This window comes from Heptranchias perlo, chromosome 4, assembly GCF_035084215.1.
Source record: "Heptranchias perlo isolate sHepPer1 chromosome 4, sHepPer1.hap1, whole genome shotgun sequence".
Lineage (NCBI taxonomy): Eukaryota > Metazoa > Chordata > Chondrichthyes > Hexanchiformes > Hexanchidae > Heptranchias > Heptranchias perlo.
In genome coordinates this window covers 108,671,885-108,690,723 of record NC_090328.1, presented here as the reverse complement: position 1 = coordinate 108,690,723, position 18,839 = coordinate 108,671,885, and the positions used below count along the sequence as shown (strand labels likewise).

General features: G+C 42.0%; 1 protein-coding gene across 10 annotated transcripts in view; it reads left to right on the top strand.

Annotated features, from left to right (window-relative positions):
* Positions 1 to 18,839, top strand: part of adgrl3.1 (adhesion G protein-coupled receptor L3.1) — a 602,649-nt gene that overhangs the window by 268,114 nt on the left and 315,696 nt on the right. For all 10 annotated transcript variants that reach the window (XM_067983447.1, XM_067983448.1, XM_067983439.1 and 7 more), the window contains one exon: positions 17,039 to 17,252. In XM_067983447.1, coding sequence (XP_067839548.1) covers positions 17,039 to 17,252 — 214 coding nt within the window. The remainder of the gene's footprint in view (positions 1 to 17,038; positions 17,253 to 18,839) is intronic.

Here is an 18,839-nt window from a genome sequence, read left to right as displayed (position 1 = left end):
TTTCTTTGTTAAAGACAATTGTAATCTTGCACGTGTACTTGAGGTCCCACGGTATTTGTATAATCTATAACATTTTCGAAAAAGCTTTAAAAGCTGCCTTGATAGCACCAGTCAACTCGCAATGAGGTTGAGTCTCAGAATACAGTGCACGGTGGAAACAGTAAGAGGGGTGAAATTACTCCTGTAGATTAATTATAGCAAAAAAACAAGATTTCTGCTAGTATTTTTTTTTAAATTACTGACTAGGAATTTTACCTCCGTTGTTACAAGTTGCTTTTCTTCACATCGAGCCTTTGACTGAGAACTTTGTGAGATAACTGAGAAATATTAGTAGAATTCCGTTTTAATTGCAGGGGAATGACTCAATTTGTTGGCAAAAGCACATTTCTACAGTTCGGGGATATCGTCATGCAGAAACTTGATTAGAGAAATGGAGCACATCTGAGATGTTTCATTGTCTTAATTACTCAAATTAAATAATTATCCGTATCTGTGGAAACTATTTTTGCTTTATAGAAGTTGGCATCATGTGCTCACAAGAACTGTAAAAATTACGGCCAGATTGATTGAGAAAAGGTGATTTAGTACCAGTAGCAGGATTTTTTTCCCTCAAAATTGAAAAGGTGTTGTGCTCAATGAGGTACAGTGTGAGGGGTTTCACTCCCAAACCTACACATTACTGGGAATCCAAGGCTTGTAACCCAAGCACTTTTATCTTCACTGGAGCCCTGCTATGTCGTTTCACACAAGTGTGCCTAACTCCCAGCGTGCAATGTATTTATCCAAAAACATGAACTTGAGTAATGAGATGAGGTTGATTTTGTTTAAAGCGGATATGCAAACAGACACACGATGATCTTGTGCCAGTTGGTAAAACATGTCTCTGCAGGCCCCACTTTCTTTCCATCTGTTATTTTCTATAGCCTTTTATTTTAATCCTACCATCGATCCTCCTTTGCCGTTTCTAGCAGCGCTACAGAGCTTTAACAATAAGTAGGACAGAGAGAGTAAATCCAGAACACAACTTCAAATTAAATCATGGCAATAGGACAAGCAGGCACAGGTTGAAACCAGCAAAAGGCAAATTGAGGGCTGATGTCTGGATGTATTTCACAGAGAGCGATCAACACAGCTTTCCCAATGGTGTAACAGAGGCAAAAGCCTTGAAATCATTTAAGGAACAGTTGGATGCTTTGATGGGGGGGTGAGGTTATTTGTGGATGGATGAGTGAAGATGGGCCCAATTGACTTTCTTATCTGCATCAATATCTGTGGCAGCAGCTATCTTTGTTCCTATAGCACACTACCAGTCTGAGGAGTAGGGGTAGTGAGGCTGATAAATGGAGACCTTTAACATAATGTGGATGCTCAATTGTACTGCATATCCCTGGGTACCTTCAAATATACACACCTGTTCTGTCAAGCCCTGCTTTGATGAAGAAATAAAGGGCTTGTGCTTGACCTTCAATACAAAATATTGACCTTGATGTGAGCCTGTGTGCTCGCTGTGGGTCTGGTAGCTACCCCTGTGCAGGTATTTAATGAATCAGAACTCCAAGGACCTGAGTCAACTACTACACCATTTCTCATGATAAAACTTGGCTGCCCCTCTAATACAAGTGTTAAACTGTTCTATCTATCCACCACACTGAAGGTTGGGGCTGGCCGAGCAGATGCAGGACATCCCGTCCAGTTGGACCGTATCCCATCACCTGTCCCATGTGGTGGTGTTCCTGAAGAGGAACCCTTTCGACCACAAGGCCGTCAGACAGTGGTCGGCACGGAATGTTCTGGTGGTCCTGCAGGGAAGGGAGAACGTGGATCTGATCAGGCAGTTCCCCGAACAGACAGTCGAAGCCATTTGGTAGAACGTCTTGTCGCCGGAACTGACCAACAGGCACCAGGATGTAGCTTGGATGGCGGTGAGAAGGGCCCTACCGGTACAGTCTTACACGCACGGCATCTCAGTGTCACCGCAAGCTGCCCTCGAGGTTGCAGCGGGGATGAAACCGTTGTCCACCTCTTGATGGACTGCTCCTTCGTGTAGATGGTGTGGAAAGAGATGCGTTGGTATCTGACCTGGTTCATCCCCAATAGCTTGGTAACACAGGACACTGTGCTCTCCGTGCTGTTCCCTGGGATGCATACGAGACAGATATCAACTCAGTGAAGGAGGCCCTTTGGTCCACCCGAAACCTGCTGGTCTTCCAGCTGAAGGAGCTGTCCATGATTGAGTGTTGCCGACTGGCACACACCAAGGTCGAAGAGTACGTGCTAAAGCGAGGAAAGGCCACCACGTAAGGCATGTATTAGAAGATATGTACTGTGTTTTAAATTGTAATAATGGAATCGTATTGTGTATGATCGATATTGTATTGTTTTTGGATTGTAATTGTCACATCTACAAATTAAGTTCAATGTAGATGTCACTTAAATTTTATGCATCCTTAAATTTTATGAAATAAAAAAGTATATTTTCAAATTTTAAAAAAATGTTGTGAACAAACTAATGACCAATATGAAAATATTAATGGCCACACACTTCTGTTGAATGAAGATTCCCTTTGCAGTGATGCAATCCAGTCCAAATCTTGAACTCTTCAAAGGCATTCAACAGCTTTGGGGGAAAAAAAGGTGGAAAATATTAGTGGATAAAGACCAGTCTTCCGCAATCCAATAAAGCTAATGTTTGTAGAATTAAACCATCTAGTAGCAGCGTAGGTGGCACTGTATGCTGTCTGCGTGGGGGTTGTACCCTATTTTCAAGGCTCACGCCCCTGTCTGAGTGGGTCAGGCAAATCAATACCAGTTTCTCTGTCACCACTGCTGCTTGCCCTGATCTCAGATGTCAGCTCAGTTAGATTTGTTGGTAGAATTGCAATATTAGTAATTCTGCCAAAGAAAAATAGATGATTATTTTTCAAAAGAAAACATAATACTACTGCTGCTACCTGAGTAGGATTGGCACCTTCTCACCCAGCTGCAGGATGCCCTTTCCCTGGCAGCTGGATTGGTATGAAATGTAAAAATGTTTATTTTTAAAAATATCAAAGCAATAAATCACACACAGCACCATCTGGAGGGAGAAGGGCAATTTTTACTTATTTTAATAAAGGAAGTAGACTTTTTTTTGAAGAGACACTTTCTCACCGTTAACCTACACGTGAATCTGATCTTTACACAGTCAGGATTTGAAGCAGTTGTAAATCTCACTTTTTATCTTAACTGTTTTTATGGGTTCTCATTCTATCTAAACAGTGAGGGGATTGATTCACTGATCCAGCCCCTGCTGAGTCCTGACCTGCAGGGACTGGTGTTTCTCCCCCTGTGTCGCGTGCTGCCTAGTGCTGAAGAGGGACTGAGTATCTTGCTATGAGCTGCTTTTACATTGTATGAAACCCATGCTGTTGCTGCCAGGTCCCATGGCTTCATGCTGAACATATAACTGCTGGAGCACTGAGACTGGCGACTGGAAGATCGGTGTGGAGCAGCTTCACAAGGGGGTTGCCAGCGGGTGCGCGAGACCCACACTTCTAGAAACGGCGACGCATAAGTACTGCTGACACCAATATACTGGCATTTGAACTGCTCGGCTCAAAGAGATGCAAAATGGTAGCCTAATAGGATAAGAGAGTGACTCTCTGCTTGAAATTATATTTCAAAAAATTATATGAAATATGTTCTTGTATTTGCAGATTACGAGTACGGGATACTAGTATCCCATTTTTGGAGGAATTAATTACTTTCTCAATCATCTTTCCTTCCCAGTGCTAACACTGGAAATGATCTACTGTCAGCCGTTCGTTGTCAGTATGACTGATGACAGAATTATTATTGTCTTAGTCATTTCATTTATCTGAGGGATTTGGGAGCAACTCTTATTCACGTCACAAAATGCAAGAATCTTTGACTGCCACTTTAAGTCTGTTCTCTTGAACCCAAAAGAATAGTAGCCAATTGCATCCGTTCCAGCAACATGTCTGTGTGTTCGGTCTTTCTGTTGGGCAGTAGAGCGCTCAGAATTTAGCCTAGAGGACAAAGTACTGCACCACTCATTTAATCTCTTTGCCTTTTAGTCTGCTGTTAATCTGATGTATGGCCAGATTTTGAAGGAATTTTACTTGTACTGAATTAATTAAATGAGAGAGGAGAGGAGTGTTGATATCAACATTCTAAATGATTATTTGCACCCCTCTAATCCTGCTCTTCCAGCTCTAGTGTTTTCTTGTGTGTCCCCTCCAACTAATTGTACCTGCTTTCATTGCTGTCAGTTTGCTTTAAAAAAAAGCACTTTGAAGTTTGCCAGTATGATTTATTCTTTAAAACTGAGACTGGAATGTTCTCTCTGATTCTCTCCATGTACAATGTACTAATTTACACCAAACTGAAGGTGCTTCTCTAAGTTTTCTTCATTAGTGCGACCTCCCTAAGCTTTCACTGCAGATCATTGATGGATGAGATCTCCTCATATACAATAGGTCAGTGAATGTAAATTTGCAGAAGGGCTTGGATCTACGTCATGATATAAACATCCACCATCTGTCCATGCCTTAATTACTGAAACTGGTGTGAGGCTGAAATTACTATTGAAGCAAATTGCAGCGTGCTGATCATATATTAGAATAGTTTTAATGAAATTTTTGCACTATTAAGTAGATAAATTAGGTATTTGGTACCTTCAGTTTTCATGAGGTAGAAGCCTATTTCTTTGGCCTCCAGAATCTCAACCATCCTCTTGGATCCGTTTTCATTCCTTTCAGGTGTTTTTTTCTTTTCTTTTCCTGCCCTGCCCATTGTGACATGGCTGAGCATTGAAAGCAAGAGTTGTGTATATGGAATGGGCGAGGGGCTACAGGCAAAAATGCGCCCTGTTCACTTAATAGCATAGCTGCCTGATGCTCCATCATGCAGTGCCACCACATGACATACCTTGTATTTAGCTTCAGTGCTTCCACATTTTAATTACATTGTTGTACAGTAATTGTAAATGCTGTCCAAAGCAGCTATATCCCCAGTATTTTTCTATTAGTTGAATTTTGTGCTCCATTAGTGTAGAAATTATCAGGAGGATGGAGCAGTTTTTCCATGTTGGATTTTCAGTGTATGTGCCAAGTGTAATTCATGTTAGATGCACAATAAAACGCCTTCCACTTGACCAATGCTTTAATGTAACCTCGGAGATTCCTTTGTTAAGATTTTGAGACATCAAAGTGAGAAGCCAAGGCAGGATATCACCAGGGTTGGAAAGGGTGTAAAGGAAGACTGCGTAAATCAGGAAGTGGTGCTTAGGTGCTATCAAGGTCTGGTTTAACAGATTATTAAAGGAAGAGAAGACTGAAGAAGATTGAGTTGAAGAGCTTTGATGATCTCGGAAAGATTGAGTTAAAGACTTTAAAATTATGAAGGGGTTCGAAAGGGTAGACGTAGAGAAGATCTTTCAACTTGTGGGGAGTGCAAAACTAGGGGCTATAAATATAAGATAGTCACTAATAAATCCAGTAAGGAATTCAGGAGAAATTACTTTGTTCAGAGGGTGGTGAGAATGTGGAACTTGCTAACACATGGAGTGGTTGAGGTGATTAGCATAGATGCATTTAAGGGGAAGCCAGATAAGTACATGAGGACGAAAGGAATTGAAGGATATGTTGATAGGGTTAGATGAAGTAAAGTTGGAGGAGGCTTGTGTGGAGTATAAACACAGGAATGGACAGTTGGGCTGTATGGCCTGTTTCTCTGCTGTAAAATTCTATGTAAGACTGCATGATGATTCTTGATTTCATTGTAGGGAGGATAAAGACCATTTTGTATGGTATATTCTGTGCTTGGGAGGAGGAAGAAAGTACGAAGTAGCATTAACGATAGTAATATAGGGGAAAAAATGGAGAGTTACAAAGAAAAAAGGAGGAGATGGGACAGAGGCCACTATGTCGACAAAGCTTTTTCTTGAATTCTGTCTAGGATGGTGAGCGAGGGTGTTTGAAGAGCCACCTTGAAGATGAGAGCAGTATTCGTCTTGGGTGACCTCAGTCACTCTTGCGTGCCACCTGGTGGCACTGTCAGAAGCCTGGGAACAACACTCTCCCATATCTCCTTCTTGCTTATTTAATAGGTTCATACATCGTATTCGTGCAATATGCTAATGAGACATTCCATTTATCTCACAAAGCAATAATTATTGAAGTATTTGCGCTATAATGCAAGGGAGAGGAAAATCATTTAAAACAGTCTATTTTAGGGGGTGCTACAATTTCCCCAATGTTTGAATCTTGTAAATTAGAAAATATCCTTACTCATGACTGACTTTGGAATCAAATGTATTTCAAAGATGGACTTTTTCCATTCTTTTGCAATGGTGCTCAACAGAATTTTATGTCCATTTTTAGCACTAATTCTTTTTCCTTGATGATACAATATGCTGCTACATAACATACCAGTTACCTTGTTTAATAATTCAGTTGGATGTAATGCAACCAAAAGAGTTACTCACGAACATAATACTCTGTTAAATATTTAGACAAAAGAGATGCCATCGTTTTTTTGAGGTTATGTGCACATTATTGAAGATCGATACCCCAAGTATTGGTTGCTAAAGACAACTGGAATACAGTTAGCATCATCTGTTTGTATAGTGTGTCACTCACCCATCGGAAATGAGCAAGTTACTGAGATACTATCCTTCTGGTAAAACTCACACTTGCCCTTTTCACTGCCCATCACATTAGGGATTGCTTTTAAGTGACGACCAAACATGTTTATGAACATAAGAAATAGGAGCAGGAGTAGGCCATACGGCCCCTCTAGCCTGCTCCGCCATTCATTAAGATAATGGCTGAACTTTGACCTCAACTCCACTTTCCTGCCCGATCCCCAGAACTAGCTGCGCCTCCAGCCAAGCTGTTCCAGTACAGCTACAACACTGGCATCTACCCGACAATGTAGAAAATTGCCCAGGTATGTCCTGTCCACAAAAAGCAGGACAAATCCAATCCGGCCAATTACCGCCCCATCAGTCTACTCTCAATCATCAGCAAAGTGATGGAAGGTGTCGTCGACAGTGCTATCAAGCGGCACTTACTCACCAATAACCTGCTCACCGATGCTCAGTTTGGGTTCCGCCAGGACCACTTGGCTCCAGACCTCATTACAGCCTTGGTCCAAACATGGACAAAACAGCTGAATTCCAGAGATGAGGTGAGAGTGACTGCCCTTGACATCAAGGCAGCATTTGACCGAGTGTGGCACCAAGGAGCCCTAGTAAAATTGAAGTCAATGGGAATCAGGGGGAAAACTCTCCAGTGGCTGGAGTCATACCTAGCACAAAGGAAGATGGTAGTGGTTGTTGGAGGCCAATCATCTCAGCCTCAGGGCATTGCTGCAGGAGTTCCTCAGGGCAGTGTCCAAGGCCCAACCATCTTCAGATGCTTCATCAATGACCTTTCCTCCATCATAAGGTCAGAAATGGGGATGTTCGCTGATGACTGCACAGTGTTCAGTTCAATTCGCAACCCCTCAGATAATGAAGCAGTCCGAGCCTGCATGCAGCAAGACCTGGACAACATCCAGGCTTGGGCTGATAAGTGGCAAGTAACATTCGCGCCAGATAAGTGCCAGGCAATGACCATCTCCAACAAGAGAGAGTCTAACCACCTCCCCTTGACATTCAACGGCATTACTATCGCCGAATCCCCCACCATCAGCATCCTGGGGGTCACCATTGACCAGAAACTTAACTGGACCAGCCATATAAATACTGTGGCTACGAGAGCAGGTCAGAGGCTGGGTATTCTGCGGCGAGTGACTCACCTCCTGACTCCCCAAAGCCTTTCCACCATCTACAAGGCACAAGTCAGGAGTGTGATGGAATACTCTCCACTTGCCTGGATGAGTGCAGCTCCAACAACACTCAAGAAGCTCGACACCATCCAAGATAAAGCAGCCCGCTTGATTGGCACCCCATCCACCACCCTAAACATTCACTCCCTTCACCACCGGCGCACTGTGGCTGCAGTGTGCACTATCCACAGGATGCACTGCAGCAACTCGCCAAGGCTTCTTCGACAGCACCTCCCAAACCCGCGACCTCTACCACCTAGAAGGACAAGGGCAGCAGGCGCATGGGAACAACACCACCTGCACGTTACCCTCCAAGTCACACACCATCCCGACTTGGAAATATATCGCCGTTCCTTCATTGTCGCTGGGTCAAAATCCTGGAACTCCCTTCCTAACAGCACTGTGGGAGAACCGTCACCACAAGGACTGCAGCGGTTCAAGAAGGCGGCTCACCACCACCTTCTCGAGGGCAATTAGGGATGGGCAATAAATGCTGGCCTCGCCAGCGACGCCCACATCCCGTGAACGAATAATAAAAAATTAAAAAAAAAATCCCTTGATTCTCAAAAATCTATCTCAGCCTTGAATACACTCAACGATTCAGCATCTACAGCCCTCTGGTGTGGAGAATTCCAAAGATTCACAACCTTCTTCCACATCTCAGTCTTAAATGGCTGACCCCTTTTCCTGCGACTGTGTCCCCTAGTTTTAGACTTTCCAGCCAGGGGAAACAACCTCTCAGCATCTACCCTGTCAAGCCCCGTCAGAATCTTGTATGTTTCAATGAGATCACCTGTCATTCTTTTAAACTCCAGAGAGTGCAGGCCCATTCTACTCAATCTTTCCTCATAGGACAACCCTCTCATCCCAGAAATTAACCTAGTGAACCTTTGTTGCACCGCCAAGTATATCCTTCCTTAGATAAGGAGACCAAAACTATACGCAGTTCTCCAGGTGAGATCTCACCAAAGCTCTGTACAATTGTAGTAAGACTTCCTTACTCTTGTACTTCAACCCCCTTGCAGTAGAGGCCTACATACCATTTGCCTTCCTAATTGCTTGTTGTACCTGCATACTAACTTTTTGTATTTCTTGTATGAGGACACCCAAGTCTCTCTGAACACCAACATTTAATAGTTTCTCACCATTTAAAAAATATTCTGTTATTCTATTCTTCCTCCCAAAATGAATAACCTTACCTTTCCCCACATTATACTCCATCTGCCACCATCTTGTCCACTCACTTAACCTGTCTATATCCCTTTGCAGACTCTTTGCATCCTTCTCACAGCTTACTTTCCCACCTAGCATTGTATCGTCAGCAAACTTGGACATATTACACTTGATCCCTTCATCTAATCATTAATATAGATTGTAAATAGCTGAGGCCCAAGCATCGATCCTTGTGGCACCCCACTAGTTACAGCCTGCCAACCTGAGTGACCTATTTTTCCATCCTCTCTCTTTTCTGTCTGTTAACCAATCCTCTATCCATGCTAATATGTTACCTCCAACCCCATGAGCGCTTGCGTAACAACCTTTTATGTGGCACCTTATCGAATGCCTTTTGAAAATCCAAATATACTACATCCACTGGTTCTACTTTATGTACCCCTGCTAGTTACATCCTCAAAAAGCTCTAATAAATTTGTCAAACACTATTTCCCTTTCATAAAACTATGTTGACTCTGCCTAATCATATTATGATGTTCTAAGTGCCCTGTTTCCACTTCCGTAATAATGGATTCCAGCATTTTCCTGAGGACTGATGTCAGGCTAACTGACCTGTAGTTCCCTGTTTTCTCTCTTCCCCCTCCTTTCGTGAATAGCGGGGTTACATTTGCTACCTTCCAATCTGCTGGGACGATTCTAGAATCGAGGGAATTTTGGAAGATCATAACCAATGCATCCACTATCTCTGCAGCCACCTCTTTTAGAACCCTAGGATGTAGGCCAACAGGTCCAGGGGATTTATCGGCTTTTAGTCCCATTAGTTTTTCCAGTACTTTTTCTCTAGTAATATTAATTGTTTTAAGTTCCTCACTCTCATTTACCCCTTGTTTCCCCACTATTTTTTGTATGCTTTTTGTGTCTTCTACTGTGAAAACAGATACAAAATATTTAACGCATCTGTCATTTCCTGATTTCCCCATTATAATTTCTCCTGTCTCAGCCTCTAAGGGAGCAATGTTTACTTGTGGTACTCTCTTCCTTTTTACATACTTGTAGAAGCTCTTACAATCCATTTTTAAATTTCTTGCTAGTTTACTTTCATATTCTATTTTCTCCCTTTTTATCAATTTTTGGTCGTCCTTTGTTAGTTTCTAAAACTCTCCCAATCCGCAGGCGTACTAGTCTCCTTGGCAACTTTATAGGCCTCTTCTTTTAATCTAATACTATCCTTAACATCATTAGTTAACCACAGATGGATCACTTTTCCTGTGGAGTTTTTATTTCTCAATGGAATGTGTATTTGTTGAGAATATTGAAATATTTCTTTAAATGTTCGCCATTGTTTATCAACAGTCATACCCTTTTAATCTAATTTCCCATTCTGGGGGGGGGGGGCGGGGGTGGGTGGCAGTTTTGGTTAAAGAAACAATTACAGCTGTGAGGAGGGATGATATGTTAGAAGGATCATCAATTGAGGCCATATGGGTTGAGCTAAGGAACAAAAAAGGGGCAGTCACACTACTGGGAGTCTATTATAGACCCCCAAACAGTCAGAGGGAGATAGAAGAGCAAATATGTAGGCAAATTTCTGAGAAGTGCAAAAACAGTAAGGCAGTAATGGTAGAGGATTTCAACTACCCTAATATTAACTGGGATACAAACAGTGTGAAGAGTATAGAGGACACAAAATCCTTAAATTGCATTCAGGAGAACTTTTTTAGCCAGTACATAGCAAGCTCAACAAGAGAGGGGGTAGTTCTGGATTTAGTTTTAGGAAATGGGGCTGGGCAGGTGGAAGGAGTATCAGTGGGGAGAGCATTTTGGTGGTTGTGATCATAATTCAGTTAGTTTTAGCATAGTTCTGGAAAAGGACAAAAATAGAACAGGAGTTAAAGTTCTCAATTGGGGAAAAGCCAATTTTACTAAGCTAAGAAATGATTTAGCAAATGTGGACTGGAAACAGCTACTTGAAGGTAAATCAATGTCAGAGCAGTGGGAGACATTCAAGTGGAAGATTCAAGGGGTTCAGAGTAAACATCTTCCCACTAAGAAAAAAGTTGGGTCTGCCAAATCTAGAGGCCCTTGGATGTCAAGGAGCATACAGGGTAAGATAAGGCAGAAAAGGAAAGCTTATGTCAGACACCGAGAACTCAATACTGCAGAAAACCTAGAAGAGTATAAAAAGTACAGGGGTGAAATTAAATAAGAAATTAGGAAAGCAAAGAGAGGGCATGAAAAAAATACTGGCAAGTAAAATCAAGGAAAACCCAAAGATGTTTTATAAATACACTAAGAGCAAGAGGATAACTAAGGGAAGAGTAGGGCCTATTGGGTGGCCTATTAGGTTACCTCTTTGGTCTCTAATCTACGTGTGGAGGCGGAAGATGATGGTATGGTTCTTAAAGAATACTTTGCGTCTGACCTCACAAAAGAGAGGGATGATGCAGACATTGTAGTTAAGGAGGAGGAGTGTGAAATATTGGATGGGATAAACATAGTGAGAGAGAAAGTATTAAAGGGATTCGCATCTTTGACAGTCACCAGGGCCGGATGGAATGTATCCCAGGCTGTTGAGAGATGCAAGGGAGGAAATAGTGGAAGCTCTGACCATCGTTTTCCAATCCTCACTGGATTCAGGCGTGGTGCCGGAGGATTGGAGTTAGCTAACATTGCACCATAGTTAAAAAGGGAGTGAGGGATAGACTGAGTAATTACAGGCTAGTCAGTCTAACCTCAGTGGTGGTCAAATTATTGGAATTAATTCTGAGGGACAGGATAAACCGTCACTTAGAAAGGCACGGAGTAATCAAGGACAGTCAGCATAGATTTGTAAAAGGAAGGTCATATCTGACTAACTTGATCGGATTTTTTAGGAGGTAACAAGGAGGGTTGATGAGGGTAGTACATTTGATGAGGTCCAGGTGGATTTTAGCAAGGCTTTTGACAAAGCCCCACATGGCAGCCTGTTTTAGGCTGGGCAGCTCATTTTCGGCTGGCGCGGACACGATGTGCCAAATGGCGGCCTCCTGTGCCGTAAATTTTCTATGATTTTACCTTAGTCAACTCGCCCCTCATACCTATATAATTGGCTTTATTTAAGTTGAAGACTCTAGTTTCTGACTTATGTACGTCACTCTCAAACTCAATGTAAAATTCTATCATATTATGATCACTCTTCCCCGGAGGATCCTTTATTTGAGATTACTAATTAACCCTTTCTCATTAAACAATATAAGATCTAAAATGGCCCATTCCCTGGTTGGTTCCATGACGTATTGCTCTAGGAAACCATCTTGAAAGTGTTCCATGAACTCATCCTCCAAACTACCTTGCCAGTTTGATTTGCCCAGTCCATATGAAGATTAAAGTCCCCCATGATCACTGCATTACCTTTGTTACAAGTCCCATTGTTTCATGATTAATACTCTGTCCAATGGTATAGCTACTATTAAGGGGCCTGTAAACTATCCCCACCAGAGTTTTCTGCCCCTTGTTATTTCTTACTTCCACCCATATAAATTCTACTTCCTGATCCTCCGAGCCGATATCCTTTCTCACCACTGTCCTTATGTCACCCTTTATTATTAGTTACCCCGCCTCTTTTTCCATTCTGCCTGTATTTTCTAAACGTCATATACCCTGGAATATTTAGTTCCCAACCTTGATCACTGCAACCATGGGGGCGATTTTAAACCCCAAGAACTGGTGGGATGGGTGGGAGTTGAAAATAGTTTTTTTGGGTCGCAACAGCAAAATTTTCGGAATTTGCATTCCCGGTGGGAAGCCTGTAGTTTTACATGCTGACATTAAACCGGGAAATAAAGCCAGGTTGCAGTCGCGACCCAAAAAGCAACTATTTTCAACTCACACCCGCCCCCAACCCACCCGTTTTTGGGGGTTAAAATCACCCCCTATGTCCCTGTAATGGCTATTAGATCAAACCCATTTATCTCTATTTGTACAACTAATTTGTCTAACTTGTTACGAATGCTCTGTGCAGAGAGAAAGAGCCTTTAGTTTTGACTTTTTACCATTTTTTTCCTGCTTTGACCTGATTTGCTGATGCACTATTATTGGTAAAGTCTCTGTCCCTTCCTGCTACACTCTGATTATCTTTACCCATATCACTGTTTCTGAACCGGTTTGTTGCTGTGATGTGATTGCAGAGGTCAACAGCATTGATTGTGCCTCTACAATGGTTGTCATTCTTCAAATGTGATTATGCAGCATGAGAACCAATCTCAGTAAGGCCTTCGATAAAGTCCCCCACAGGAGACTGGTCAAGAAGGTACGAGCCCATGGAATCCAGGGTGCCTTGGCACTTTGGATACAAAACTGGCTTAGTGGCAGAAGGCAGAGGGTGATGGTCGAAGGTTGTTTTTGTGACTGGAGGCCTGTGGCCAGTGGGGTACCACAGGGATCGGTGCTGGGTCCCTTGCTGTTTGTGGTCTACATTAATGACTTGGATATGAATGTAAAAGGTATGATCAGTAAGTTCGCTGATGATACAAAAATTGGTAGGGTGGTAAATAGCGAGGAGGATAGCCTCAGTCTGCAGGACGACATAGATGGGTTGGTCAGATGGGCGGAACAGTGGCAAATGGAATTTAACCCGGAAAAGTGCGAGGTGATGCACTTTGGAGGGACTAACAAGGCAAGGGAATACACAATGAATGGGAGGACCCTAGGCAAGACAGAGGGTCAGAGGGATCTTGGTGTACAAGTTCACAGATCCCTGAAGGCGGCGGAACAGGTAGATAAGGTGGTAAAGAAGGCATATGGGATACTTGCCTTTATTAGCCGAGGCATAGAATATAAGAGCGAGGAGGTTATGATGGAGCTGTATAAAACACTGGTTAGGCCACAGCTGGAGTACTGTGTGCAGTTCTGGTCGCCGCACTACAGGAAGGATGTGATCGCTTTGGAGAGGGTGCAGAGGCGATTCACCAGGATGTTACCAGGGCTGGAGCGCTTCAGCTATGAAGAGAGACTGGGAAGATTGGGTTTGTTTTCCTTGGAGCAGAGGAGGCTGAGGGGGGACATGATTGAGGTGTACAAAATTATGAGGGGCACAGATAGGATGGATACTAAGGAGCTTTTTCCCTTCGTTGAGGGTTCTATAACAAGGGGACATAGATTCAAGGTAAAAGGCGGGAGGTTTAGAGGGGATTTGAGAAATAACTTTTTCACCCAGAGGGTGGTTGGAGTCTGGAACTCACTGCCTGAAAGGGTTGTGGAGGCAGGAACCCTCACAACATTCAAGAAGCATTTGGATGAGCATTTGAAATGCCATAGCATACAAGGCTACGGACCAAATGCTGGAATATGGGATTAGAGTAGACAGGGCTTGATGGCCGGCGCGGACACGATGGGCCGAAGAGCCTCTATCCGTGCTGTATAACTCTATGACTCTATGACTCTATGACTTTTGAAGACCCTCAAATTAATGGCAGCTGGCAAAATGCAGCTTTATTAAATTTTGTATTAATACAAGATGTTTGGATTTGGGCTTTGACTTGTGTTGACAGCAGAAAGGGCAATTTCCACAAGCAGGCTGAATCTCCCATGAAACCTGTTTCCTTTATATATGCCATGAATGGGATTGTGTACTGCTAACCCTAACCTTTTAGTTATGGTATGATGCACGCACCACAGACCACATGAGATGCACTCTTATCTATTCCGAAAGACAGCGAATTCCGCACTGACCGTCACATTCAGGCTAAAACTGATAGTCAGATTTATTTCTAGGATAATTGCACAGAAGTAAAACTACACAGGAAGTTAATAATAGTGCAAATACTTAAACAGTGAAATTGAACCGATCCACAAGAGGTTACAACATTTTCAAGTTTTTGGAGGAAACGGTCTTTCATAGATTTTCTGATATTATGTTTGTACATGGGTGAGGCAGTATTCCTGCCCACCCCTTCGTGTCCATTCCAGAAATGAAAATACAAATTGTAAACTGAACTCTAATCTCGTACACTGAACTGAAGATATTGAGGAAAATTAGCATTATATATCCCAGACTTCTGAATAGAGCAGCTGTAAATCATGCTCAAAGACACATTGATTTATCGTATCTATTAAATTACGTGATGAGTAACGGTTCACACCTTGCCCCGGCCTCATATATAAGTATGATTAGATCAGCACCAAGGACCAAGCTTCCTCACTCCAGTTTATCTATATTCAGAAAAGCCACCTGCATTCTCACAGATAACTGTGCTTCAGGCTCCAAGTATCTATCTTGATACTTTTCTAATACCACATTTACCTTGTGTATCAATAGTCATATAATTAAAAGAGAGATTTTCTCTCTATGGTGCAGGATGAAAGGTTTGCTTTTGTCACACAAGGTACAGTCCATTGATTTTAGGAAGTCAATCATCTGACTTCTGCCACTTCAACAGGAACCTGGATTATTGTAGGATTACAATCAGTAAAATATTGATTCTGATATGGACTGGATAAAAATAGATTTGAACAGAGATATGTATTTAAATTGAAAAGGTTGCAATGACACACTAATGAATTCTACTGTTGAGGTGTAATGAATAGCCTCTAAAGCTGGGTTTACCAAAAGAAACGACTTTACACTGGGGCAATATGGCATTCTAATCATTGGTGTGATGCCTACTATTTGTATCCTTCGATACTTTATATGCTGGAACACTGATTACTGCTTCTAGTTTGCAAATCCATTTCCTAATTATTCTCTTGTTTCAGGATCTCTAGCCCATTGAAAATAGCTATGTTGAGACTATTTGATACTGTACACCAGTGAGTTAAGAGCAATTTGATGGTGTTAATACCAGGATTTTGGTCAGTTAGCAGGAACACCTTTTTGTAATGGAAATGATGCTGATGACTGTTAAAACTCTGACTAAACCATTGGAGCAGTCCCCTCCTTTAACATGTTGCAACTTGATGAGAGTTTGTTCTTCATTTTCCTGGATGGTACTTCAATTCCAATGTTGGCTCAATGTTAGGGAACGATTTCATTTCAATAGTCCGCTGATGATAAATTACAAAGTATAATCCAATTGGTTTTTAGACTAACTATAAAAGTGGCTCGTGAAACTGGTAGTTCAGCAATATCACAGACCCTCTGCTTGCCTCATTAATGGGTCCTCAAATTTCAAGTTGTATGTTGTGCTTTAAATTTGTCTTTCAAAAATAACTGCCTTTTAATATTTATCATGGGAATTACACTGCTATTTGCTTCTGTTCGGTGTGCCTTTACTGTATTAGTTTTAGGTGCTTGCGGCTCAAGTTGTGCAGCAATGCAAAACACATGGGGTAATTTTAACCTAACCTGTCGGGTGGGAAATGGGTGAGTTCGGCTCGACTGCTTATTTTGCACCTCGGGTGAATTTACTGTCCATTGAAGTCGATGAGTAAAATCGAGCTGGGTGTAAAACGGGCATCCAACCCAAACCCACCCGTTTTTCATCCGGCAGGTTAAAATTACCCCAGTAAACTTGTCAATCGTTTGCTCTCCTATTTCATTATAATGTGCATGCACTAACCTAAAGCAGTCATGTTACATTTTTTTTGTGTAGAAACCCTAGGCAAATGCCAAGGACTACAGTGTAGGGTACCATCAATGTTGTAAAGAGACGAGGTAAACTGACAAGTAATGGTTAGGTAACACAAAACTTGTGTTTTAAAAGTCTGAAGACTAGGAGAAAGTGAAGGCAGATTATGATTTGTGCAATTTTAAGAGAACAAATGAATTAGAGTAGGAAGTGCTGTGATGAGTCCTTGTTTAAACTCAGTGGGGGTGCAGGGAGAAGGAAGAGCCTATAGGAAAGGGTATTTGGAGCTTGGGAGGAATAAAAGAGGAAAGTTCCGAGGAGCACTGACCTGTCATATTGATAAAACAGAGCAAAGTAAAATTGTGACTAGGATAACCAGATTGTTTGCTGGAGGTGAGATAAGAAATTGCCTTTTGCTCTTTCTTGTGAAAAAGTTGAAGCATTAAAAGTGCACGCCAATTCACATTTTTGTCTGGTTAATCTTGCAGCCTTTAGCCGAGCTCCAGTTCCGATGGCTGTGGTTAGGAGGGAACTGTCCTGTGAAAGTTATCCAATTGAACTCCGCTGTCCTGGAACTGATGTCATTATGATTGAAAGTGCCAATTACGGAAGGACTGATGATAAAATCTGTGATGCTGACCCAGCCCAGATGGAGAATATTCGGTGCTTCCTACCAGATGCCTATAAGATAATGTCACAAAGGTAAGTTCGTAGAAAGCTTAACTCACGATGCCCCTAAATGATGTACGTGGCTGGTTTCTACAATTGAGCTGATTCTTCTTGCAATTTTTGTTTTCTTTTTCTAGAGCACAGTAAGAGTGTGTGAGACAACAGATAGCACATTATCCATACAGTCTTGGAGCAGGCACAGCTCTCGAACTGTGCGACTACAACATTGCACAGGGACAGCATGCCTGACAGACTCAACTTGGTACAAAACTGGGTGTTCTGTTTATTTATTTAATGACAAATTGGGAAGCACATTAGAACTTCAGTATTGCAGGAACAGCATATTATATAGTTGTCTGAGCTTGGAGCTGAATGATTCTCTCCATTCAAAAGGCATGCTGTCTCTACTAACCAGTTATTATCTGAGGCCAAAGCACAGTTCACTGCTAGCAAATGAAAGGGAAAACGAAGCCTGCACCCTGATAATTAGAGCCACAAAATATAATGACAGAGCAGCCTTATCGTTTTTATAACACCACACTAGAGAGACACTATTTTGTCATTTCCTTTCCCTTATTTATTTTCTACATGTGTTTTTAGTTGACTGGTAATTTAATCTGGTGGAAACTGATGGTTTCTTTAGGCAAACATTCTACAATATTTGACTTGTTTAATCTGAAAATGAAATGATAATCTTATCATTTTTTTTGGCATGTGCGCCAACACTTACTGCTTTGAGGGGAACCCTATTGAACAACTTTAAGAATGGACATTTTGGAGAATTTGAGCTTTGGATTCTGAGGGTCTGGGCAGTCTCCTAAATTCAAAAACCAGGCTTGACAGCAAGGGAGGGCCTCCATTGACCCACAGCGGGCACAAAATGCATTTGCTGCTACTCAGGATTACCGTATTTATCTATTTCCACCCTTTTTGCATTGTTTTTTTTTGGCCTTGCCTGTCCCACCCTCCCCTTGGAAGGTCGTACACCTCTTGTAGTCAAGAGAGTAGTGAGTAACCTGGTCCCAGACCTGCACTGGCATGGCTAATGAACCAGGCTAAGAGGAGATAATGACTCGGGGGTCGAGTTTCTGTCAGTAATATCAGCGTAATCCGGGCGGAATCGGCTGAACCACGCTAAAGTTCGGGGAATTTTAAACGTAAGTGCTTTACACCCCAAAACCAATTACGTTCGTGTTTTGTGCAATCTTTTGCACTGGTTCAAGATTCAGTTTGCCCCGATCAGGCCTCGCCCACAAAACTGGCCAACCCTTAGGTCGAAATTGCGAGATTCCATCGATTGTGCTGATAAAGGAAATGCATAACCAAAAATATTTAATTTACTAAAATGCATAACAAAAAATATGTAATTTACTAAAAAGACTGACTAGTGTACATCAATGAAACGATTAACTAGTTCAGTCCAGTTTTTTAAAGCCATTTTCAGTGATTTTAAATCAGGGTACTCACAAGTGGAGGACTGGACAATCTTATTAAAAATGCTTATTTTTGGTGATAAACACATTTTCAGCTGTAGTAGTAAAAGTGCACCATGTTACTACTTTTAAATACATCAAGGGAAAAAAAAAGAAACCATTATGCTGCCCAATCGCACTGGGGCAT